General features: G+C 48.6%; 1 protein-coding gene across 1 annotated transcript in view; it reads right to left on the reverse strand.

The window, feature by feature from the left end:
* Positions 1–27,017, reverse strand: part of PRPF19 (pre-mRNA processing factor 19) — a 328,967-nt gene that overhangs the window by 252,794 nt on the left and 49,156 nt on the right. Inside the window, exon 3 of the mRNA XM_082268946.1 lies at positions 9,882–9,958. Within this exon, the coding sequence (XP_082125072.1) occupies positions 9,882–9,958 (77 nt within the window). The remainder of the gene's footprint in view (positions 1–9,881; positions 9,959–27,017) is intronic.

Raw genomic sequence — 27,017 nt, forward strand, 5'->3', positions numbered from 1 at the left:
GCTGGATCACTCTTCGCTCCAGAATCTTGATCGGCAAGGCACACTCTGACGCCCAAGTCCCCTGGGCACAGAGTTTCCCCAGCACTCCACCCCAACCTGACAGGCTGGCATCCATGGTGACCACTATCCAAAACAGCAGCAGGAAGGACTTGCCCTGACAAGGCAAGAGACTGGATCCACCAGGATAGAGCCGACTTTGTGAGATGACTCAAACAAATCTTCTGGCCCAATGACCGAGGGTCCCTGTTCCATTTTGCCAGAATGTCTTTCTGCAGAGTCCTGTAATGAGACTGAGCAAACGGGACCGATTCGAAGGTCGACACTATCAGACCCAGGGCCCTCATGCAGGCCCGCAGGGAGGACTGATCGGTTTCCTTTAGCAACCTGATCGCTCTTTGCAACTTCTGAAGTTTTTCCAAGGGGAGAAAGACCCTTGCAAGAGCAGAGTCAAGAGTCAGCCCGAGATAAGTGACCCATACAGATGGCGATAGAGCAGATTTCTTGAAATTGATGGTCCACCCGAATTTTTTAGGGGTCTGAACTGTAATAGAGATGTTGTCCAACAGATCCGAATGAGAGTCTGCTCGCAACAGGAGATGATCTAGTCTATGTAACAGATCCCCAATACTTGGACCAAGTAGTTCTGTCTTAAGTCCCCAGAATCTCCAGTGATGCAGTCCTGGCCCCTCAATTCCCCCTAAACATCAGCCTCCAGCTCGATGAAGGTTAAAAACAAAAAATGACACTTTATTTACCAACTCACTTGCAATGTATATCCAGTTTTAGGAGCTTGATTACATGATGCAAATGTATTGGATACAGAACATAATTAACATACCTGGCCATCTGGACAGACAACGGTGAATGAGACAGCAACATTACCATAATTAATTCATTAAACCACAAACCCAAAACATAGCCGAATACACATTCCTAGAAGTGTGAACACACTTCACCTCTAACAGATGAAAGCAGGAGACATAGGCTCTCAGACTGCATGTCTCCACTTTCAACACACCTTATTATAATGTCAATAAACATCCCCTCAACACACCTTATTATAATGTCAATAAACATCCCCCCAGTATACCAAAACTGAGTCTTATGTCATCAGCATCTGTTTAGTCTCTCATGGTGTGAAGTCCTTTTGCAGCTTAGGCCTGTAACATTGATCCCAGTGAGTCTGTATCTTGGGGTGACATGGACCCGAGTCCAAAGCAACACTACTCCCATTGTCCCCCAGTATATACCCCCACACAGAGGTGCACTCCCCTACAAGCCAGGGCCCATAGTCCGTGGGCAGGAGGCTGGCCTCCACACTCCTCCAGTAGCCCGTGGCGAACGTTCCAGCAAATGGGCGTTCGTCACAGTCTAGATATCCCAAAATCGGGATTCCTCTCTGACGTAACAAGGTAAGCACAGGCCCTTGGTAAAAACTCTGGGAGGGGAGGCGAGACCAAAGGGTAACGCCACAAAGAGAAAATGCTCCTCTGCCACTGCAAAGCGGAGGAAATCGCTGATGTCCCTTAAATATGGGGATGTGGAGATACACATCCTTGAGTTCGATGGAGGCCAGAAAATCCCAGATTCAAGGATGCCACCACCGACAGAATGAACTCCATTCAAAACTTCTGCACCCGCATAAAGCGGTTCAGAGCCTTGAGATCCAGTATTGGACGCAGTTTGCCCTCCTTTCTGGGCACCGTTAGCAGGTTTGAATAGAAACCTTGAGATTGTTCCTGCAGAGGAACCGACACGATCACCCCTTGAGCCAGGAGGTCCTGCACAGCTTCCCGATGATCTTTTAAATACTCTGGAGACAGGTGAAGATTTGACTGGAAAAACCTGTCCCCCCTGCCGGGACCAAAATTCGATTTTGTACCTGGAACAGATCAGTTTGCGAGCCCATTTGTCCTGAACAAAGGAAGTTCAGGGTTCCTGAAAGAAGTGCAGACATTCCCCCACCCCTGAAACGGGTGAATGCGCCCCTTCATGCTAAAGAGGACTTGTCCGCAGCACCAGACTGACTGGTCTTGTACTTGCCCCAGTGCTTCTTAGACCCTCCAGAAGCTCTGAACGGCTTACCGTTTTTTTGCGCCCCGGGGGGGGGCACGAAAAAACTGTCTTTGAGCAGTAAAGGAAGGACCCTGCTTAGCATGGGGCGTTTGATCTTTGGAGGATTGAGGAAGAAGAGTACTGCTCCGCCAGTCAGACCCTTGATAGACTCATCCAGTGAGTCGCCAAACAAATGCTCTCCCAGAAAAAGGAGATACGTCAGGGCTTTCTTGGAAGCTTGGTCAGCCGACCAGCTCTTCAGCCAAACCATGCGCCGTAGGGCAATCCCCACAGTCAAAACTCTGGCCACCAGGGGAGCCGCATCTAGGGGCGCATCACATAGGAACACCAGGGCCTGGGCCATCTGGTCCACAAGTTCCATCAGTTCTGGGGGAACTACATTAGGGTCCAAGTTCCCTTTCAGAACCCTAATCCATTCCGTAACTGTCTGTGATACCAAAACAGACACAAAGACCAGTTTCAAAATGGAACCCGCCAACACGTGAAGATGGCGGGAAAGGGATTCTACCCGCCTGTAAACCGAATCCGTAAAAAAAACGGGAAACTTCCACAGGCACAAGGGTAGATTTGTTCAACCTGGAAACAGGGTGGTCCACCTTAGGTGGCACCGTCCAACGGATGGAGACCATATTAGCAAAAAGGATACCGGCGGCGGCGTGTAAAGCATTTTGGCACAACACATGCTTAACGCGCCCCCCTTGATCATTCACAATATCATGAATAGTCTCGGGACAGGGAAAAACCTTGCCAGACTTTTGGGTCTTGCAGGAGCCCAAGGCCAACTGTGTCCCTGCCGGCGTGGGCTCATCAGCCAATTTGAAAGTTTCCCTCACTGAAAAAAATCAGGGCTTCCACCAAAGCGCGTGCCCACGCTTCCATCTTCATTCACTGAATGGGTTATGCTCCTCCCTGCAGGAGTAGTCTAGGTAGGAAAAAACATTTAATGACACGCCCACGGGGCCATCCCCACAGGCCACACACCCTCTGCTCAGAAAACCAGTTTAGTTTTAAGCAGTGAAGAAAAAAACATCATCTCAGAGGTGCAGGTGCTGCGTCTGTCAATGGACTTCAGAGAAAAACATTTTATGGTAAATCGTGTTTTCTCCATCGTCCATTGACAGACGCAGCATCCATCTTCATTAGCTGAATGGGACGTCCCAAAGCAACATGGGCATGAGGGGTGCGAAGAACGCAACCAAAAAGTAGCGTAAACTCCAAAGGCTAACCTTAGCCCACTGAGTAACATGAAGCTCAACAACAGGAGCTCACCCAGGTAGAAATACCAATAAGAGAAACAAAAACATTCTCTTATGAAACCGCAGCCTGCAAAACCTGTATGGCCAAAAAGAGACATCCAAAGATGCCAACAAATCCACCTCGTAGAATTTTGTAAAGGCGTGCACAGACGACCAAGTCGCTGCCTTACAAACTTGTACAACAGAGGCCTGAAGGCAAAAAGCCCAAGGAGGCACTCAGCGCTGTAGTAGAATGCACCTTCACAGGGAAAAGAGGAACCTGACCCTTGAGTGAATAAGCCTGAACCACTCACTGCCTGATCCACCTCAAAATGGTCGCAGCAGACGCAGCAAAACCTTTGTGAGGACCGTATTAGCAAAAGGATAACGGCGTGTAAAGCATTTTGGCACAACTAACACGTGCTTAACGCGCCCCGATTGATCATTCACAATATCATGAATAGTCTCAGGACAGGGAAAAACCTTGCCAGACTTTTGGGTCTTGCAGGAGCCAAAGGCCAACTGTGTCCCTGCCGGCGTGGGCTCATCCGCCAATTTGAAAGTTTCCCTCACTGAAAAAAAAATCAGGGCTTCCACCAAAGCGCGTTCCCGCGCTACAGTTGAAGACAGGTCCTCTTCACCCTCTGACTGGGAGGACAGTGACCCTTCATGTAGGGGGGCGTCCGTGGCGACCACATTAGCCACTGAATCAGAGGACTCCACCAAAGATGGAGAAGGCAGCAGCCGTTTTCAGCTATTCGCCTTTTTCATGACAAAATCCACTTTTGTTGCCAGGCTTTCCAGAGCTGCTGAAATCGCGGGCAGCGACTGTGTCCTGGACTGTCCGGGAGGCACACAGAGTGGACAGAGGGTGAAATTACATTTTGGGACTCCATATTCAAAGTTAGAGTTCTGTCACTTTAAGAAGCGCCGATCGCCGCGGTCTGCTGAGTCCACCTTAAATACACTAACAGCAGAGTGTGCAGGGATATGCTCGCAAAGAAAACCCTCTTGAATGGCCTGCAGCAGGAAGAAGAAACACAGGAAGTGACCTCGGCCTGGATGTAAAAGATCACGCTGCTAATGCAGTACATAGGACTACACAAAAATGGTTGCCAATGGATTTTAATAGGAAGCTCAGTGAAAATGGCTGCCCCATACAAGTCAATGGGAAAAATATACACATTGCCCACCCATGCGGCCAGGGACCCGCACAATGACGACCTCAAGGATCTACAACAAGACCCAGCAAGCAACAAGGTACTATTGCCACCCCCCTCAGGACGCCAGGTGCCCCAGTTACATAGCCCCTGGCCGGGGCGGGGGAGGGAGACTGGGCACAGAGGCTGGGTACCTGGCAGGCCAGCAGGGGCAAGGGGGTCCCATTTACTCACCATACCATAGACCTGGGGGGTGTCACTCCGGGCAGACCTCCTCCAACCCGAAGTGGGGGTGCTACCAGCCGAGGGGTACGCTGCGACTCAGGGCATGCCAGGTCTTTGCGTTCCGGTGAGGCGACCGATCGCAGGCTCGTCCCCATCCGGAAAGGGGCACCGTCGTGGCGAGGCCTAGTGCGGGACTATAACCCGCTTACGCTCGTAGGCCAGGCTGGGGGGACCATAAGGATCTAGATTATCCAGTGCGAAGCCCCAGCCGGCATTGCTTGCAGATTACCAGGAGGATCCCCCTGAATACTGGCTAGCAAAGTGAGTAGAGAGAAACAAAATATTCTGAAAAGAATACAAAACTAAGACTGAAGTCCCAGCAGGAAACCTAGGTCCTACTCCTCTAGGTAGAAACAAACTGGTTTGCTGAGCAGATGGTGTGTGGGCTATGCCTGTGGGGATGGCCCCGTGGGAGTGTACATCTAAATTTTTACTGCCTAGACTAGATGGAGGCTGCGTCTGTCAATGGACGATCGAGAAACTCGATTTTTGTAAACATACCGTAAAATCCTTTTCTCTGAAGTTCATCGACAGACACAGCTCCATCTAGTCAGACTATAGGGTTATGCTCCTCCTATCAGGAATATGCACTAGGAAGGGGAAAAAAGCTTAACTACACCTATGGGGGCTGTTCCTACAGGCATAACCCCACACACCCTGCTATCATTAAGCAGTTTAGGTGCAAGTAGTGTTTAAAATAGAAAAAACCCCATTCACTCAGAAGTAGAGGGGCGGGTGCTGCGTCTGTCAGAGAAAAGGATTTTATGGTAAGTTCTTACAAAAATCCAGTTTTCTTTATCGTTCGACAGACGCAGCTCCATCTAGTCAGAGACAATAGGTATGTCCCAAAGCAGTATATTCATGAGGGGTGGTAAGACAACGAAAATAGAAACGTAACTCCCCAAAGGCTAAACTTAGCCAACCAGGTAACGTGGAGCTCAACCAGGAACTGGAGCTCACCCTGAAAACATAATACACCCTCAAAGAGAAACAAAAAAAAACATCTACTTTGTAGAATTTTGTAAACGTATGCACAGACGACCAAGTTGCAGCCATGCGCACTTCCTTTTGAAGAACAGAGAATTCCAAATTGAGATCCCACGGCGGTAGCGGGGACCTTCTTGGAGGAGCCATATGGCGCACTCCCTATATAAAAAGGTACGAAACAAAGCATGCGTTGCTTATGGCGTTGGAAATATATAGGCAAAGCCAACACTTGGCCTTTGATAGTGCCCAAAGCCAACCACTGTTCAACTCCTTTCTGCAGAAAGGCCAAAACCCTAGCTATCGAAAACAAGCGAGAGTGCACCTTCAGTGATTCACACCATGAAATATACCATTTCCACGTACAATGATAAACCTTCCTAGAAGTCAACTTCCTAGCCTTCAATTGTGTAGGAATCAGAGTCAGAAAGACCTCTATCTCTCAACACCTGGCTTTCAACAGCCATGCCGTTAATGCCAGCGGCTATAAAGCAGGATTAAAAAAAAAAAAAAAATCAGACCTTCAGACAGCAGATCTTCCCTAAGAGGAAGTCTCCAAGGAGCACTGGCGATCAGTCTTACTAGGTCTGCGTACCAAGATCGGCAAAGCCAGTCCAGAGCCACCAGAATGACTGGAATGCTTTCCGTCTCTATCCTGCACAGAAGCCTCGGCAGGAGTTTTAAGGGGGTAAAGGCATAAATTATCAGAAACTGACCCCAAGGAGCCACCATAGCGTCTGTGGCGTCGGCCAGAGGATCTCGAGACCTGGCTACGAATCTCTGAACCTTCTTGTTGAGGCGAGAAGCAAACAGATCAACCTTGGGAGTCCCCCACCGAACACACAGGAGATGAAACCCCTCCGGGTGTAGGGACTACTCCTTGATCCAAAACGGCTCAGCTTGCAGCTTGTCCAGGGGAAGAAACACCTTGGCCAAGGCTGAATCCAGAGTCAAGCCCAGATAATCCAGTCTCAAGACAGGTGTCAGTGTGGATTTCTTGAAATTGATGTTCCAACCGAAATCCTGCAGAGTTCTGACAGTGACCGTCCGATCCCTCAACAAGACTGAAGGAGAGTCCGCTCAACAGGAGATCGTCTAGGTACCCCAGTACTGCAATCCCCTGCTGGCGCAGCAATGCCAATAACGGTGCTAAGACCTTGGTAAACACTCTGGGAGCGGAGGCGAGACCAAAGGGTAACGCCATAAATTGATAATTCTCTAAGACAAGGGACCTGATCGCTGATCCCCTGTGACAGATTGGGGGAGACCCTGAAGGGGTAGATACTAGCTTCAGAACGGCATTCATCTGGTCAGAGGCGATTTGGTTTCAACGGAGTGTGAAGAAGTGCCCTATCCTTCCCACTGTACAGGAATCATCACTCATGTGGATGGCTGTTTTTCTGCCCGTATTATTTTATCTGCTGGTAAGAGGCAAGCCTTAAAGGTGGTGGGATTCACGTTAAAAATCAAACATGTTTGGTTGTGGAATATTCAACATGAGATTTCACCTCATCACTTGAAGATTATATGGTTTTTTGTTAATCCAAAACCTTAGGTTTTTGGACATTTTGATTTAGGACATTCTTTTTGGACTCTATTAAACCCCTCTAGAGGGTACTTTGCACTATTATTTTTATAATTTTTGTTTGTACCACATAATTCAGGAATTGATCACGTCATTGTGCATTGTGGCATTGGAATAATTGATGTCATCACACCCCTTTTGTTGGGGTATTTCATATTTACTTTATAGATTTGTTTTGGATAGTACCAATATCACATATATATCATCAGTGTTCGTATTCTAGTTTAGTGCACCAAACTAATTTATTTTTTATTATAAGATAATAGAGTGACAGAAGAAAAACATTACCAGACCACAGAGACGACTTGCAGCACTATCTGTGCAAAAATAAAACTGACACTGACTGTACAGGAAGAGGAAGAGAAAATTCAGCCTCTATTTAAAAAGCCATGCCGCATGCCTGTCTAGCCTGTGGACCTCAGGAAAATGGCCACTCATGCATTCTCAATGGGGAATTATAGAAAATGGTTGTCAATATAATCTAATAGGAATATAAAAATCATGATCCACAGCAAAATGGCAGCCCCCACGGCGTGCCATGCGGTCTTGAGGACCCCAAAAGGGGGCCCAGAACAATAGGCATCGGAAGGTCCCTGACCAGGGGCCCACACAGGACAAGTTACCCCCCTCAAATAAGCGCCACAACGGCCGCATTATTACCGCCCCCTCAAGGTAAAAACCTGCTAGGGGTAGGGGAATGCGGAGGGGTACACAGGACTAGTCCTCCAAGGTGCCAGGGGAACTGAGGGAGTACCTAAGGTCTGACTATTCCAGGGAAGAGCCCACGTCCACCCCGAGACCTTCAGAAGTTTTTGGGGGGACAATTTACTCGGTACGAGGTGGGCGCCATTCTGAAACAGATACCCTCCCACCAAAAATGGGGGTGCTGTCAGCCAAGGGGAAGCTGCGACTCAGGGCGTTCCAGGTCGTGTACGTCCCAGCGAGATAGCTCACTCACAGGCTCCTCCTCCCTATCTGTTGGGGCACTGTCGTGGTGGGGCCTAGTTCTGGACTACAACCTGCTCACCCTCGCTGGCCAGGCTGGGAGACCTTAAGGATCTAGATTATCCAGTGTGAAACCTCAGCCGGCTGTTGCTTGTAGTTCCTCTGGATCTTGGTCCTCAGGAACTAACTAGTGAAAATAAAAAAATCACAAACTAACAAACTTTCCCATAATAGCTAAGACCGAAGTCCCAGCAGGAAGCTAGTTCCTATTCCTTAAACTAGGCAGAAACAAACTGCTTGATAACGGCAGGGTGTGTGGGGTTATGCCTGCAGGGACAGCCCCCATAGGTGTGGTTAAGCTTTTTCCCTGCCTAGTGCATATTCCTGATAGGAGGACCATAACCCTATAGTCTGACTAGACGGAGCTGCGTCTGTCGAACGATAGAGAAAGCATAAATTCAGCCTAGCCAGTATATTCTAATCCAGCCTCATCTTTTTTACCCCTGAGAAAAACTTTATCCTTATCAAGGGTTCCCCAAGACCTGATAACCCTAAAACTAATGGATGCCATCGTGGCTCAAGGGCCCCCAAGCAACCTTTTGAGAAATCTGGTTGAGAAACATTAGGCTGAAGCATCAGGCTTAGACTCCCTTAAAAGGCAGGCATTAAAAAAAGTTACCTTGAAGTTTTTTGGAAAGCGGCCCCCTTGCATTGGGGGGTCAATGTACTTGAGAGATGAATCCACCATTACGTAAGGAACCTCTAGTAAATGCAGCTGAGAAACATTGTTCTAACAGGTTAAAAAAATGAACACACCTGATATACAAGACACCTAGTTAAAGCGGAGTTCCACCCGAAATTTATACTTACCTCCATCTTCTCGCTCCCGGTCACCTGAAAAACAAATGGATAATCGCAATTTTTTTTTTTTTCACTTACCTTTTAGAGAAAATATACTCACCTTACTTCCTTCTTCCTCCCCTCGGCGGCCACGGCGATTCGTCACTTCCTGGCTTTTGCAATGATTCCTGGGAGCTGAACGTCATCGCTCCCAGGAATCATTGCGCCTGCACCGGCCCCGACGTCAGTTCCGGGGCGCGCGCGTCATTCCCTTCTAAACAGCTTCTGGGCATGCCCAGAAGCTGTGGAGGGATGACGCGCGCGACCCGGAAGGGACGTCGGGGCCGGTGCAGTGCATCGTGGGACCGAAGAAGGAGGAAGAGGACCGGAGAGGACGCGGAAGAGGATCGTGCTGGCTTCAAGCTGCCCACACCTGAGATGGCAGCGCTGGAGAAGACAATTTCAAGGTAAGTATTTCTCCTGAAAGGTAAGTGCAACCCGGGACAGATCAGAGGCTAGCCATTGTGGAATGTGCTAGCCCTGACTGTCCCGGGGGTATTTTTGTAAAAAAATGTATAACCAGGGTGGAACTCCGCTTTAAGAGTTTCAAAGGAGAAAAAAAAAAAAACATCACACACACTACTGCTAAAGAAATATAATAAATGGCTCCCTATAAAAAGGCTAAATAAACAACATCTAAGCATCTGCAGCAATTTAAAAACAACATTATTAAAAAAAAAAAAAAAAAAAATAGTCGAAACAAAAACTCACCCATTCGTCTTGCAAAGACTTCAGAATTGCTGGTATACTTGTTGCAGAGGGTGGTTTTGGACGAACTGGGTGAGCAACTATAAAATGGCAAAAAAAAAAAAAATGAATTTAAATAAACTATAACAAAAAAATGTTTACTGTTGGAAGAGTACCTCCAGGTAATGCTTAAAGTAGAACCATAATCTTTTAAGTGGAGCAGCACTTCATTTTAACTACATTTATACACCTATAATTTCCCCCTAATACCCCTACTCACTCACAAATACCCATTGATCCTGGCAGTTCGCTCCACCTTAGGTAGTTTCCTGTGATGTGCTGACAGCGCTGTCGCACTGCCTCCAAATTCACAGCAATGCTGTCACATCACAGGTAGTGAAAAGAGAAGATTTGGTCAGGGTTGTCATTGTTGATTCACATGCTTCTAGCTTGCTAATCAGCTGCTGACCACAACTAGCCCTCTGAATACTTTCTGAATTAACAGCACTGCCTCTGCTGATTAAATAAAGGCACATTAGGCTAACTCCAGATAATTCAGTTTTGTTTTCTTTTTTTCTAACTTTACGAGGCATTCATATTACATAGTATCTAGATTTGTGACCTGTTTAGCTCTATGCACAGTGGCCATAAAAAAAAAAAAAAAAAAAAAATCATCTCCTAGCTCAACGTTAAAATGCTTTTACAAAAAATTAAAAAGCAGAGGGGTCATTGTCAGCATTCCAAAACTACAAATGAATGCAACAAGAAGTGTAAGAACACAATTACGGTGGCTAAGAGAAGACGAGACACATAGCGGAGGAAAGAAAAAACAGAATTTTTGTAAAATCTTACCGTAAAATTCCTTTTTTCTGAGTGCTCCGACAGTCGCCGCTACTCAGTCTTCATCAATGGGTATTGACCTCTTATCCACAGGAGTAAGCTAGGCAGAAGATTTTGTTAAAAACACAAAAAACTTTGCATAGACACACCTACAGGGGGCTGTCCCACTGGTCCAATACCCCGGCTAGCCTCATTCCCAATTCAGTTTGGTAGCAAGCAGTAGATAGTCCATGAACCCCAAAAAAAAGGGCGGGGGCGGCGACTGTCAGAGGACTCAGAGAAAGGAATTTTACGGTAAGATTTTACAAAAATCCTGTTTTTTCTTACGTCCTCTGACAGTCGCCGCCCCTCATATAGTCTTCACCAATGGGATGTCCCAAAGCAGTGTAGACATGAGGGGTGGGAAACGCAACCGTCTCAAGGTAACGAAGCACCCAAGGTCAAATAAAGGAACCTTATCTGAACCAGAAACGTAACCCACTGGGTAACAGGAAAGCTCAACAGGAGCGAACAAACCCAGGAAGGTAAAATAACCAAGGGGGAACAAAACCCCCACAGGAGGGGACAGGCTAAAAACGGTCTCCCCCAAAAGTACTGCCGCACACAGAACTTTGTGGCCAAAGGAGGCATCTGCCGATGCCGAAACATCAAGTTAGTAAACTCTGTAAAGGTGTGCAGGGACGACCAGGTCGCCGCATTGCACATCCGGGACACCGACGCCTGATGGCGAAAGCCCCAAAAACGCACATAAACGTAAGGTTAAAGGGGCCTCATCCAAGGCCGCATCACACAGGCATAAAAAAACGCCTGACAATGTGGTCCACCATCTCCAAAGTAGCAGGAGGGGCGAAATCAGCCACAAGGGTGCGTCTGAGCACCTTAGTCCACTCCACCACATCCTGAGAGACCGTCACTGAGGCGAACACGGGCTTCAGCAAGGAACTTGCCACCACATAGGAGTGGCGGGCAAGAGATTCCACCCGCCTAACCGCCGGGTCTCCAAGCACCGGATAAGCCTCCATGGGCATCAGAGTGGCCTTGTGTAATCTGGATACCATGTGGACCACCGTAGGGGCCACAGTCCAGTGCGAATCCGTTGGAGACGCAAAGGGACAGCGGTACGGAAACCGCTTAGGTACCACAAAGGTGCGCTATAAATTGCGCCATTGTTCGTTCACCGTTTCGTGAAACTCAGCGGGACAGGGAAATACCTGAGCCGCTTTTTGTGTTTTCTGCGGGTCCCAAAAGATGACCGCTTACCCGGCGGATGGTGCTCATCCTCTAAGTGTAACGTATGCGTAAATGCACTAAGAAGTGCAGACATAGCAGCTCTTTCTTTGGCCGACTCAGCGGGGAATCAGCCCCCTCATCGTCGTCCACCACCTCCCCGTCTGAATAAGAAGACGAAGAACCTTCATGGGCCATACAGTCCGTGGCAACCATATCTAGCTCAGAATCAGAAGACTGAAACAGTCTGGGCCGTGTTCTAGAGGTCTGCTCCAACATCAACAGATCCACTTAGACGCCAAAGTCGCAAGTGCACAGTAAAGGAGCCCATGGCAGAGGATTCAGGCGTACCTGATCCCTCCACCAGAGCTGGGGGGAATTTGCTGTCCTGGGACTCCATACCCACTGATAAAAAATGTGTATGGCGTTGGCCCTTTAATACAAGTGACAGCGGTGATTCCACCGCAATGCACCGCAATAATGACAAGTCTATAGTGCTAAGGCACCTATACAAATGCTCCCAGCAAGGTAGTACCCCAAAAAAAACAGCACACAAGCCCCCCAGAAGTGTTACCGCACTCCCAGCACGATCGGATCGTCAGGATGAAAGAAATGATGTCCGCTGCTAGAGGCCCAACAGCGGCCTGAACTAACCAAAAATGGCCGCCAATAGAAAGTAATGAGGAGGCTTTGGGAAAATGGCCGCCGAGCCCTGCATAAAACACAGTGCCACACACAAGATGGTGCCCGAAGGGCGCGAATTACACTAGAAAATGGCTGCTTACTGCCCTGAACTGAAGCCAGAGCTGACTGCCCACATCCAAAATGGCGGCCCCGCGAATCTTACAGCGCGGCGGCCCCCAACAGCCAAGTCAGTACCCCAAAGTGACACACACTCCCAAGGAGCTCAGGAACCCCCGCACACTCCCTACAGCGCAGTATGACCGCAGATAGTGCCCCAGCAGGGACCGTGAGGGAGACACAGGGACCACACGGACAGACATGAGGGGAAGCACACAGACTCTACACAGACTGCCATCCCCAGGAGAGAAGGTCCCACACACACACCCCCAGCATACAATGTCAAAGACAGAGGGGGTAACATGGTACTGATCCATGCAATTTTTTGGGTGCCACTCTGCGACGGGAAGCCTCCCACCCCGGGTGGTGGGGGTGCAGTCAGCCATAACAGGATGTTTGCCACACACGGCGTATCCTTGCGAAGTGGCCTTGTCCCTGAGGACAGCGACAGGTCGTTTTGCGAGGCCAGGGCGTACACAGCCTGCTAAACGGTCGATGGCGGGCTGGGATTCCGTAAGGCTCTAGTACAACCAGTCCGATTCCCAGCTTCACAAACGCTGTAGTCTTCCGAAGTCTGACTAACTAAGCGCAGGAACAAATAAAAAGCTAGTAGTGCAAAGAAAAAATACACTTAGAATATAAAATGTAAGAAAACAGAGAAAAAGGCTATGACTGTAGCCCCAGCACATGGAAGCCTGCCTACTCTAAAGCTAGGCAAAAGACAAACTGAATTGGGAATGAGGCTAGCTGGGGGTATTGGACCAGAGGGACAGCCCCCTGTAGGTGTGTCTATGCAAAGTTTTGTGTTTTTAACAAAATCTTCTGCCTAGCTTACTCCTGTGGAAAAGAGATCAATACCCATTGGTGAAGACTATATGAGGGGCGGCAACTGTCAGAGGACGTAAGAGAAAAAAAAAAACAAACTGGGATTTTTGTACTTACCATAAAATCCTTTTCTCTGAAGTTGAACAGACGCAGCTCCATATCTTCTTTAGACCATTGGGTTACGCTCCTCCCATCAGGAATAGGACATTAGGCAGGAAAAAGCTTTACCACGCCCATGGAGGCTGTCCCTGCAGGCATAAACCCACACACTCCGCTAAAGCCTCTAGTTTCGTTGCAAGTAGTGTTTAGAAGACAAAAAAGCCCCACAGTTCACACAGAAGCAGAGGGATGGGTGTTGCTTCTGTTGAACTTCAGAAAAATAGAATTTTTGGAAGAACTCACCCTAAAATGATTTTCTCTGAGTCCTCTGACACACACACAACCCCTTCATAGTTTCCTCACAAATGGGTAATGTGCCACCTACAGGAGTAGACTAGGCAGTAAAACTATTTAGAAAAAATATTCACTAGACACACCCTTCGAGAATATCCCTTCAGACATTACCTCAGACACATCCAGCTTACTAATCAGTTTCATAGCAAGCAGTGAAGGAAAAAGACAACCAACCCCAAAATAGACGGGCTGGGGCTGGATCTGTCAGAGGACTCAGAAAATAATTTTACGGTACGTTCTTACAAAAATTCAATTTTCTCTTACATCCTCTGACAGACGCAGCCACTTAATAGTTTCCTCACAAATTGGATATCCCAAAGCAATGTAAGCATGAGGGGTGGGAAGAAACGCAACCAAATGGTAACGATCCATTAAGGACAACAGGGCAACATAAGCTCACCCCAAAACGAAAATTCACCCCAGGAAGAGAAAACCAAGTCTCTTCAGCAAAAAGAAGCCTGCAAAACCTTGCGGCCAAAGGAAGCATCCGAGGATGCCATTAATCATGTAGAATTTGTAAAAGCACATGCGGACGACCAGGTCGCCGCCTTACACACCTGAGCCACAGAAGCCTGATGGTGAAAAGCCCCAGAGGCACTCATAGCTCTAGTAGTATGTGCCCTCACAGGGAAAGGAGGAACCTGACCCCTTAGTGAATAGGCCCGAACAACCATCTGTCTGATCCATTTGGAAATGCTTGCAGCGGATGCAGCCGAACCCGTACGAGGTTCCTCAGGAGGGACAAACAAGGAATTATACGTCCGAAAAGATTCCGTGGCCGACAGGTAAACCCTGATCGCCCGAACCACATCCAGTGAATGCAGAGCAAAGTCCTTGGGATGCTTGGGCAACGCAAAAGGCAAAAGGCAAAACAATATCTTCATTAAGGTGGAACACAGGCACCATCTTAGGTAGAAAAGATTGGTTGGGTCGCAGAACAACCTTATCCCTATGAACGACCAGAGAAGGTGAACAGCAAGACAGAACCGCCAACCCAGACACCCTGCGAGCAGAGGTGACAGCCACCAGAAAAGCGACTTTCTGAGATAAAGGCAGAGGAATTTCTCTGATAAATCTCAAAAGGGAGGTCGATGCAGAACGGACAAAACCAAACTCAGATCTCACGGAGGCAAAGGGGATTTCCTTGGAGGAGCCAGAGGATGCACCCCTGGATTAAAAGGTGCGAATCGGGGAAATAGTTGCCAAGGGATGCTGGAAGCAAATGGCCATGGCCGACACCCAGAGATGTATAGTAACTAAGTAGAACTACTTCACTACTGTACTTAAGTACCGAAAGGCGGTATCTGTACATTCCTAGAGTATAATTTTTTCCCCCTACTTCCACTTTTACTTTTACACTACATTTTTTCGGTGATTTCAATACTTCTACTCTGATATTTTTTTTTTTTGTGTTGCATAGTTACTCGTTACTATTATAAAAATTACCACTGCCAGAACAGTAGATGGCAGGTTTCATGAAGCTCAAAACATGTGTATTATCAGTGCATAGGAAAATAAAAGCTACTGTATGTATAAATAAAAGCTGCATTTGAAATAATAAAAAACAATATGATGTTCAAACTTTTGACTTCTTTCTTTAATAACTACATAACACAGTACTTGTACTTTTACTTTCAGTACTTGAGTAGAAATTTGTTTTTCAAAACTACTGGTACTTTTACTTTCAGTACTTGAGTAGCAAAATTAAAAAAAAAAAACTACTTGCAATACTTAAGTACAAAAAATGTTGAATACTTTAGTACTTCTACTCAAGTCACTTTTTGATTGAGCACTTCCACTTCTACTCAAGTCACTTTTTGATCGAGCACTTGTACTTTTACTCAAGAATGGGTTTCGAGTACTTTATACAACTCTGCCGACACCTGACCTCTAATCGTACCCAAAGCCAAAATGAAAGCTTGTCTGCAAGAAAGCCAAGACCCTCGCCACTGAAAAAGAGCAAGGATGCAACCCGTGCAACTCACACCAGGCAACGCACGTCTGCCAGGTATGATGGTAAATCTGCCTGGGGATAGCCTGCCGAGCTCTCAGCAGGGCAGGAATCCCAGCATCGGAGAGACCTTCGTCTCTCAGCACCTGGTCTTCAACAGCCAAGCCGGGAAAGCCAGAGACCGTAAAGCAGGATGGAAAATCGGCCAGTGAGACAGCAGATCGTCTCAGAGGGCGCGACGACCAACCACATGAGGTCTACGGACCAAGACCGGCGAGGCCAGTCTGGGATCACCAGAATCACCTGCACCTTGTCCAACGCCATTCAGCGGAGGCACTTGGACAACAGTTGAATCGGTGTAAAAGGTATAAAATCAGCCGATACTGGCACCTAGGCACCCCCAACGTGTCTGTGGCGTCCGCCAGAGGATCTCAAGCCCTCGACATGAACCTGTCCACCGTCCTGTAGGGACGGGACGCGAACAGATCCTATGCCGGTGTCCCCCACTGGACACACAGCAGACAACACTCCACCGGATGCAGGGACCATACCCCCTGATCCAAGATTGACAACTCAGACAGTTCACCTGCCAATTCTCCATTCCAGGAATGTGAACAGCGGAGAGAGCTGGAACGTGCACCTCGGCCCAAGTCAAAATCTCGGCCACTACCCTGGCCGCCCGGGCACTCCTGGTGCTCCCTTAGTGTTGGATGTAAACCACAGCCGTGGCATTGTCGGACTGCACCCGAACCAGGAGACCGTGCAGCCGAGGCGTCCAATGGAGCAGGCAGAGTGTGATCGCCCCGAGCTCCAGGACATGAGCGGTAAGGAAACAATCGACGGATCGCCCAACAGGGACGGGTGATAACCCGCTCTCAACAGGAAAGCTTCCAGATACCCGAGGTTCGCAATCCCTTTATGCAGGAACAAGGCCAACACCGCGGTCAAAACCTCAGTGAAGACAAGGTTCTCAGGCACCAGGAACAGTGGTAGATAAAAAAACCCAAAACATTTCCTGTCGAGGGACCGGCACCACCACTCCCTGCGCAAGCGGAGCCCGCACCGGCCCCCTGGTGTCCCATAAACGACCCAGAAAGAAATGGATACATGGTGGAAAGAACCTGTCTGCCGGGCGAGACCAAAATACGGCCTGGAACCCCAAACGAATTAGGTTGTGAACCCATGACTGCTGAATCAGAGACGCCCAGGGTTTCGGTAGGCAATGTAGACGTCTCCCCACCCCCGAATCGGGTGAGTGTGTCCCTGCAGAGGAGGAATCATCTGCTGAACTGGACAGGCCAGTCTTGGGCTTATCCGACCAAGCCTGCTTGTCCTCTCCGGAGGCTCCGAACGGCTTACCTTTTTCCTGCGCCCCTGAGGCGCGAAAAAGCCCCCGGTGGGCCTCAAAGGAAGGTCCCTGCTTACTTCGGTGTGCCTTACCTTTTGCAGATTGGGGTGAGAAGAGTACTCTTACCCCCTGTGAGACCCTTGATCAGACACAGCCTTCTTAGAAGCCTGGTCCGCAGACCAGTATTTCAGCCAGAACATGCAGCGAATTGCAATCCCCACCTCAGACAATCTTGCGACCAGGGGAGCCTCGTCCAGGGCCACGTCACACAGATACACCATGGCCTGGGCAATTTGATCCTTGAGCTCGATGAGAGGCGGGGGAACCGACCCTGCCAGCAGGTTGCTCTTAAGCACCTTGATCCATTCCATGAATGTCAGAGACCAGCACGGAAACTAACATAGGCTTGAGGAGCGAGCCCGCCACAAGATTCCAGGTGCCTGTCCACCAGGTCATTAAACAACGGGGAGTCTTCCACAGGAACCACCGTGGAGTTGTTCAATCGGGACACAGTGTGGTCCACCTTAGATTACACTGTCCAGCGATTAGAAACGGAGTCTGCAAAAGGGTAGCGGCGCTGAAAAAGCTTAGGCACTGCCAGCATGTGCTTAATGCGCCGTCACTGCTCGTTTACGGCCTCGTGAAACTCCTCGGGGCAAGGGAAAACCTGACCCGACTTCTGGGCTTTGCGGGAGCCAAAGACAACCCGCTTTCCTGACTGTGTGGGCTCATCAAAATGCAAAGTCTCCCTAAGGGAGCAAATCAGTGCTTCTACCAAAGCGCTGCCCCGCACCCAGCCGAGGACTCCTCCTCACCATCCGAAAGTGAAGACAGGGATCCCCCAGGGAGGGTAATGTTCGTGGCAACCACTTCAGGCTCAGAATCAGAAGATTGAGAGGGCATCGGCCGTTTTTGTGACATGACAAGATCAACTTTTGATGCCAGAGCTTCAATGGCTGCAGACAGGGATGCTAGAGAAGCGGATCCTTATGACCCGGATGCAAACAAGGTCAGCGGGGAAATTTTCACTCTGGGACTCTATTTTAGTAAAATGACAACAAAAAGGTACACTGGTCTTAGCGGTCCGCACCGCCAAATTGCGCTACATCTGGAGTTCCCCTTTAGCTTGCAAACCCACTGATAAAAGCTAAATTTGCCTGAAAAATGCCCAAAAGGACTAAAAACCCCATTACTGTGACAAGAGAAACAGGATGAGCAGCTCTTCCCACGCTGTCTGCAGAAAGTGAAAGAACTCCTGGGAGGAAGTGACCTCACATCCCTAGAGGCCGAAACTCTCCCTGAGCCACAAGAAAATGGTGCCATATAAAAAATAGGAGAAGCACAGGGAAAATGGCTGCTGCCCATACAGCGCGGCCTGCCCCCATCCAAGATGGCGCCCGAAAACATTGCCAAAGCACACAGCAAGGCAGAAAATGGCTGCTGCCCATACTTTGATGCAGCCTGGCTGCCCTCACCCAAAATGGTGGCCGAACACGGCGCCAAAGATCACGAGCCCAGGGAAACAAACAAGGCCACCAAAGGAATCCAGCCCATGGACCCCCTACAGGACAAAATAGCAGTCACATACCCCCCGGGCAATAAACGCCGCCATAGCGCCCCCATTAGGAGCAGGGAAGGGTGATCTTACAGAGACCGCAGCTGACATGCCGAGGAGTGGGCTCAGATCCCCCCCATGATTGTCCCAGGGACATAGGGGGGCAAGTATCACTCACCATACCATGGACCGCAGGCTCCGCTCTGACGCAGCTCGCCTCCCACCCTCAGTGGGGGTGCTGCCAGCCAAGAAGGGTACGCTGCAGCCAGGGCATTTCAGGGTGATGTGTCCCAGGAGAAAATCTCCGCAGTCTCGTCCCCATCCGTCGTGGCGAGGCCTGGGCGGACCACAACCTGCGCACGCTCGTTGACCAGGCTGAGAGACCATAAGGATCTAGATTATCCAGTGCGAAATCTCAGCCCGGCTGTCGCTTGTAGTTAACCATGGGGGATCCCCTGACACTAGCTAGCGATACTGAGTAAAGAAAAACAAACATTTCTCAAAGAAAAAAAAAAAAAAAAACAGACCGGAGTCCCAGCAGGGAAACCTAGGTCCTACTCCTAACACTAGGCAGCAAGAAACAGATTAGTAAGCTGGATGTGTCGGAGGTAATGTCTGAGGGGACAGCCTCTAAGGGTGTGTCTAGTGAAAAGTTTTTCTAAATAGTTTCACTGCCTAATCTACTCCTGTAGGTGGCGCATTACCCATTTGTGAGGAAACTATGAAGTGGCTGCGTCTGTCAGAGGACGTAAGAAAAAGGATTTTACAGTAAGTACAAAGCGCCAGTTTTCTCTATTGTACAATCGACAGACGCAGCTCCTTTTCTTTAGACCATTGGGATGTCCCAAAGCAGTATTTTCATGAGGGGTGGGAAGACAACACAAAGAAGAATGTAACTCCCCAAAGGCTAAAACGTAGCCAACCAGGTAATATGGAGCTCAACCAGAAAAAACTGGACCTAACCTAGAAAAAAAACAAACATACACCCTCAAAAGAGAACAAAAAAAGATTCTCTTTAAAACAGCAGCTTGCAAAACATTGCGGCCGAAGGAGGCATTCGAAGATGCCAACACATCAACTTTGTAGAATTTTGAGAACATATGCACAGACGACCAAGTTGCCGCCTTGCAAACTTGCATCATTGACGCCTGATGGCCGAAAAGCCCAAGAGGCACTCAGTGCTCTAGTAGAACGCGCCTTCACTGGGAAAGGAGGAACCTGACCCTTTAGCGAATAAGCCTGAACCACCATCTGCCTAATCCATCTGGAAATGGTCTCAGCAGACGCAGCCAATCCTTCACGAGGTCCCTCAGTAAGGACAAAAAGAGCATCCGATTTTCTAAAAGACTCAGTGGCCCCAAGGTAAACCCTGATCGCCCGAACCACATCCAAAGAATGCAAGGCATTTTCCTTGAGATGCTTGCACTTGGGACAGTGAAGGCATAGCGCAATGTCTTCATTCAAATAAAAATCAGAAGCCACCTTAAGATTTGGTGGAAGTACCACTCCATCGGGACGGAGAAAAGGGAAAAGTAATTGTGGGGGTTTGCTATAGGCCACCTAAACAAGGGGAGGAGGTAGAGCAGGAATTTTTAGCACTTTTGGGTAAAGTGGCAAAGCTAGGACCAGTCATCATATTGGGGGACTTCAATTATCCCGACATTGACTGGGGAGAGGGGACTACACACTCGCATAAGGGCCGTCTATTCACGGAAACCTTACAGGATAATTACATGTCACAGTTGGTGGATTCTCCTACTAGAGAAAACGCAATCCTGGATCTATTGATCACTAATGACCCAGACCTAATCTCGGAGGTAGGAGTCAAGGACAACCTGGGCTCTAGCGATCACAGGATGATCACATTTAGCGTAAATAAAAATATAGCAAGGCAAGTGGGGAACATAAGAACCCTTAACTTCAGAAGGGCAGACTTTCCAAAATTGTACTCGTTGATGGAAAGGGTAAACTGGGACCAAACCCTGGGATCCCTGACCACAGAGGAAAAATGGGAATGCTTTAGGAACATATTAAGCAAAGGCATCTTGCAGTGCATTCCTATGGGAAATAAATTTAGAAGTGACAAAGCCAAACCTGGTTGGTTAAACCGGAGCGTTAAAAAATATTAGGGGAAAAAAATTGGCCTTCAGGAAATATAAATCAGAGGAGACAGTATTGGCTTTCGACCAATACAAGGAGGCAAATAGGAAGTGTAAACACGAAATCAAGATGGCTAAAATAGACTTTGAGAGACGAATAGCGGAGGATAGTAAAAAAAAACCCAAAGAAATTCTTTAAGTATATCAACAGCAAAAAAACTAGGGCAGAGCATATTGCACACATAATTAACGATGATGGGAGGATGGTTACAGAGGACACTGAAAAAGCAACCGTGCTGAATGCTTTTTTCTCGTCAGTCTTTACACAGGAAACGGAGGGGTACAATGACCATGACTGTATGGTTAGTAGTAATACACAGGAATTGCCACTAAGGCTAACAGAGGGTGAAATCAGTGAAAGGCTGGATAAACTTAAAGCGGAGTTCCACCCTCGTTATACATTTTTTTATAAAAATACCCCCGGGACAGTCAGGGCTAGCATATTCCACAATGGCTAGCCTCTGATCTGTCCCGGGTTGCACTTACCTTTCAGGAGAAATACTTACCTTGAAATTGTCTTGTCCAGCGCTGCCATCTCAGGTGTGGGCAGCTTGAAGCCAGCGCGATCCTCTTCCGCGTCCTCTTCCTTCTTCTTTGGTCCCACGATGCACTGCACCGGCCCCGACGTCACTTCCGGGTCTCGCGCGGCATGCCCAGAAGCTGTTTAGAAGGGAATGAGGCGCGCACCCCGGAACTGACGTCGGGGCCGGTGCAGGCGCAATGATTCCTGGGAGCGATGACGTTCAGCTCCCAGGAATCATTGCAAAAGCCAGGAAGTGACGAATCGCCATGGCCGCCGAGGGGAGGAAGAAGGAAGTAAGGTGAGTATATTTTCTCTAAAAGGTAAGTGAAAAAAAAAAAAATTGCGATTATCCATTTGTTTTTCAGGTGACCGGGAGCGAGAAGATGGAGGTAAGTATAAATTTCGGGTGGAACTCCGCTTTAACACAAACAAATCACCAGGCCCGGATGGCGTACACCCGAGAGTACTCAAGGAACTCAGTAAGGTTATATCCAGACCAATGTTGGGTGTTGCTTGCTGCCAGTTGCCCTTGTCCACTCCAGCCCAGGGGGATGTAAGCATTTTATGTACTTTGTTTTTCAGTTATCAATACCAATAAACTGTTAACCCTTTCTATGCTGAATGTTCACCTGACTTCCTTATCCATTGCATCCCGGTGTGGTTCATGCGCTGCCTTCCTCATGATCTTTTGTCCATATCAGCACCCTTCCTATGCTTGTTGGCTAGCAGCAGAAAAACCGCTGGGGAGCCTCACAAGGCTTATTTCTATCCCTCCGCCCTAAAGGCACCCCAGGAGCGCCAGATTTGTGATTATTGCTTTGACTTCTGGACTGGATTTTTTCCTATGGCTGCCCTGGGTGCGAATCTCTTTACTTATCCATTAGTTGGCTAACAGCAGAACAACCGCTGATGAGCCTCACAGGCTTACTTCTATCCCTCCACCCTACAGGCATCCCAGGAGTGCCTGATTTGTGATTATTGCTTTATTCAGCCTTGAAACTGGGTGATCCACCTTTGGAGGCACAGTACACCTAGTGAAACTTCATCTGCAAAAGGATAACAGCGTTTAAAGCACTTCGGCACCGCTAGCATGTGCTTGATGTGGCGCCATTTATGCGCTGTTGTTGACAATATCGTCAAAAAGCTCCAGGCAAGTTAGCACCTAGCCCGATTGTCAGGATTTTCAGGAGCCAAGACACACCTGCAAACCCAACGCTGTAGATTCATCAGCTGATTTGAAAAAGTTTCCCGCACTGAAACTAGTGCTTCCACCAATGCGCGTACCCGCATGGCAGTGGAGCACAGGTCCTCTTCACCATCAGTATGCGAAGACACCAATCCCCCAGGGTGGGGTGTGTCTGCGGCAGCCATATCTACCTCAGAATCTGAGGAAACTACCAAGGGAGGAGAAGGAGGAGGACGTTAACGGCTAGCAACACTTTTACATACAACATCTACCTTTCACCCCAGGCTTTCCAAGACTGCTGTAAGCGCAGACAGGGGCTGTGACCCAGAAGATTCCGCAGCCGCACCCTAGGGGGTCAGTAGGTGAAACAGTACCCGTTTTACACAGATGAAACTAATGCAGTGTCACTTTAAAAGTCGCTAAATCGCAATCCCATCTCTAACTTAGAAGCATACCTACTCCCAATCAAATACAATCCGATAAAGTGGGTGAGGAAAACCTATAGGGGACCCCAGGCAGGGCCGGCCTTAGGTGTTCAGGCACCCTGTGCGAGCTAATCCTGTGGCGCCCCCCCCCCACACGCACTTTCTTGCGCCTTTTTTGCACTTTGACTAAATAAAGTTTAGCCCCATTTACATCAGAGAAAGAGCCCCATTTACATCAGAGACCCCCACACAGAGACCCCTCCACACAGAGACCCCCTCACATCAGAAACACCCACACAAAGCCCCCCTCACATCAGAAACCCCCACACAAAGCCCCCCTTACATCAGAGACCCCCCACACACACACACACCAGAGACCCCCACACAAAGCCCCCCTGACATCAGAGACCCCCCCACACAGAGACCCCCTCACAAAGACCCCCTAAGATCAGAGACCCCCTACACACACACAAAGCCCCCCTCACATCAGAGACCCCCCACACATCAGAAACCCCAGACACAGAGCCCCCTTACATGAGACCCCCCACACAAAGCCCCCTTACATCAGAGACCCCCCCCCCACACATCAGAGACCCCCCTCACAGAGCCCCCCTACACACACAAAGCCCCCCTCACATCAGAGACCCCCCACACAGAGCCCCCCTCACATCAGAGACCCCCTACACAAAGCCCCCCTCACATCAGAGACCCCCCCACACAAAGCCCCCCTAACATCAGAGACCCCCCCCACACACAGAGCCCCCCTCACATCAGAGACTCCCCACACAAAGCCCCCCTACACACACAAAACCCCCCTCACTTTAGAGACCCCCCACACAAAGCCCCCTTACATCAGAGCCTCCACATCAGAGAGCCCCCCTCCCACGGAGCCCCTCACATCAGAGAGCCCCCCCCTTACATCACAGACCCCCCCACACAAAGCCCCCTTACATCAGAGCCCCCCAACATCACAGACCCCCCACATCAGAGAGCCCCCCCTTACATCACTGACCCCCTCACACAAAGCCCCCCCCCCCTTACACTTTTTGATGGAGAGAGACCTCACTTACCGTCTGCTCTCTGCAGCTATTTTTTTTCTTTAAACTTCCCGCCCACACATCCCCTCCTGGAGTGTGGGCAGGGCGGGAGGAGGAGGAGGAGAAGGGGCGGGGCGAGGAGGAGCTGACGATCTCTCCTCTGGCATCAGTGCAGGGAGGGAGGAGAGATAGTCAGCGTGTTAGGATCGGAGGTTGAGCTGTGTGTAATACACAACTCGCCTCACTGCATCAGTAGGTGAACGAGGCACAGCCGCACAGCGGGAGGTAAGCGGCGGCCGCGGCCTGTGTTAACCCTGTCCAGGCCGCGGTCGCCGCTCACCTCCCGCTGTGCGGCCAGAATCGCTTGATCTTCTGCAAGCTGCGATGGCCGCACGGCGCCCTTATTGCCCATGGCGCATTGTGCGGCCGCACAGCTCACACACCCCAAAGGCCGGCCCTGACCCCAGGAAACGTAACCAAACCGCTGGGAAGACTGCCAGCACATTCTGTGAAACCGAAAGTAAAACGTTCTGACACAGGAAATACAGTGCCTTGCGAAAGTATTCGGCCCCCTTGAACTTTTTGCCACATTTCAGGCTTCAAACAAAGATATAAAACTGTAATTTTTTGTGAAGAATTAACAAGTGGGACACAATCATGAAGTGGAACAAAATTTATTGGATATTTCAAACTTTGTTAACAAATAAAAAGCTGAAAAATTGGGCGTGCAAAATTATTCAGCCCCTTTACTTTCAGTGCAGCAAACTCTCTCCAGAAGTTCAGTGAGGATCTCTGAATGATCCAATGTTGACCTAAATGACTGATGATAAATAGAATCCACCTGTGTGTAATCAAGTCTCCGTATAAATGCACCTGCACTGTGATAGTCTCAGAGGTCCGTTTAAAGCGCAGAGAGCATCATGAAGAACAAGGAACACACCAGGCAGGTCCGAGACACTGTTGTGGAGAAGTTTAAAGCCGGATTTGTATACAAAAAGATTTCCCAAGCTTTAAACATCCCAAGGAGCACTGTGCAAGTGATAATATTGAAATGGAAGGGGTTTCAGACCACTGCAAATCTACGAAGACCTGGCCGTCCCTCTAAACTTTCAGCTCATACAAGGAGAAGACTGATCAGAGATGCAGCCAAGAGGCCCATGATCACTCTGGATGAACTGCAGAGATCTACAGCTGAGGTGGGAGACTCTGTCCATAGGACAACAATCAGTCGTATACTGCCCAAATCTGGCCTTTATGGAAGAGTGGCAAGAAGAAAGCCATTTCTTAAAGATATCCATAAAAAGTGTTGTTTAAAGTTTGCCACAAGCCACCTGGGAGACAAACCAAACATGTGGAAGAAGGTGCTCTGGTCAGATGAAACCAAAATCGAACTTTTTGGTAACAATGCAAAACGTTATGTTTGGCGTAAAAGCAACATAGCTCATCACCCTGAACTTATTACCGAACCATGAGTTTGAGATAAAACTAAATTCCTTTTCGTCGTCCTGTCTAATTCCTCTTGCTGGTTGGAACTAAGTTCCATTAATTCTAGGAGTGCCTTCTGAGCTAGTGTCTGTGTTTTGATTTTGCTTTTCTGAGTTTGATTATTAAATCTGCTATTGTGGTTTTTTTTTCTTTTCTGATTGCGGATGTAAGCGCTATAAGTTTACCCTTGACTACACATTTATGTGTATTCTATTGTCATGTGTGAGGTATCCTATGTGTCATTGACTTTGAAGTAATCTGATACACGTGCAGATTTCTGCTACTCTGGATTTATTGGTTATCAGAGTTGAGTCAAGCCTCCAAGTGTGCGTCTTTGGGATTCGTTCTGGGAATGACAGTCATAGTGATGGTGGTCTGAAATTACCGAGGTTTCAATTGCTAGAGTTCCTGGAGAACTACAAGCAACAGCCGGCTGTGGTTTCGGACTGGATGTTCTAGATCCTTAAGGTCCCCCAGCCTGGCCAGCGAGCGTGATCAGGTTATAGTCCAGAACTAGGCCTCTCCACGACAGAGCCCCTATGGATGGGGACGAGCCTGTGAGTGGACAAGTCTCGCTGGGACGTGATCGACCTGGAATGCCCTGAGTCGCAGCGTACCTCCTGGCTGGCAGCACCCCCACCCCGGGTGGAAGGTGGACTGTTCAGAGTGGCGCCCACCTAGTACCGTGTTATGGTAAGTACAGTGCCTTGCGAAGTATTCGGCCCCCTTGAACAGAAGGCACTCCTAGAATTATTGGAACTTAATTCCAACCAGCAAGAGGAATTAGACAGGACGACGAAAAGGAATTTCGTTTTATCTCAAAAACTCATATGAGTTCGGTAATAAGTGCGGCCGCCTTCTGGCCTAAGCTTTGCACTCCAAAAAAAGCGAAAACCAACATACATCACTTACACTCCTCTCAAGGTACCCAAAATCACTAAAAACAAAGACATGGCAAAAGAATTTGAGGCCTACTACTCAGCCTTATATAATTTTCCTCAGGAATGTTCCCAGTCCTCTACCCCTGCACCTAGAACCCAGGCCATGCAAGAGTTATTTTAGAAATATTACCCTAGAGCTATAACCAATGAAACAGCAAGTAAATTGGATCTCCCAATCGTTCTGGAGGAATGGTCACAAGTAGTCAAACAGCTGAAACCAAATAAAAGCCCTGGCCCATATGGGCTGACGTCAGATTATAAAATTCTCAGGCACATTGGCTCCCCCTTTTTAAAGGCTTTCAACTCCCTCTCACCTGAATCACCCTTACCCTCCAATCTTCTAGAAGCACATTGTGACAGTATTCACCGTCACTGGAATTTAAAAACAGATTAATGGTTTGAAT

This window comes from Pelophylax lessonae (assembly GCF_965119305.1).
Source record: "Pelophylax lessonae genome assembly, chromosome: 9".
Classification (NCBI taxonomy): domain Eukaryota; kingdom Metazoa; phylum Chordata; class Amphibia; order Anura; family Ranidae; genus Pelophylax; species Pelophylax lessonae.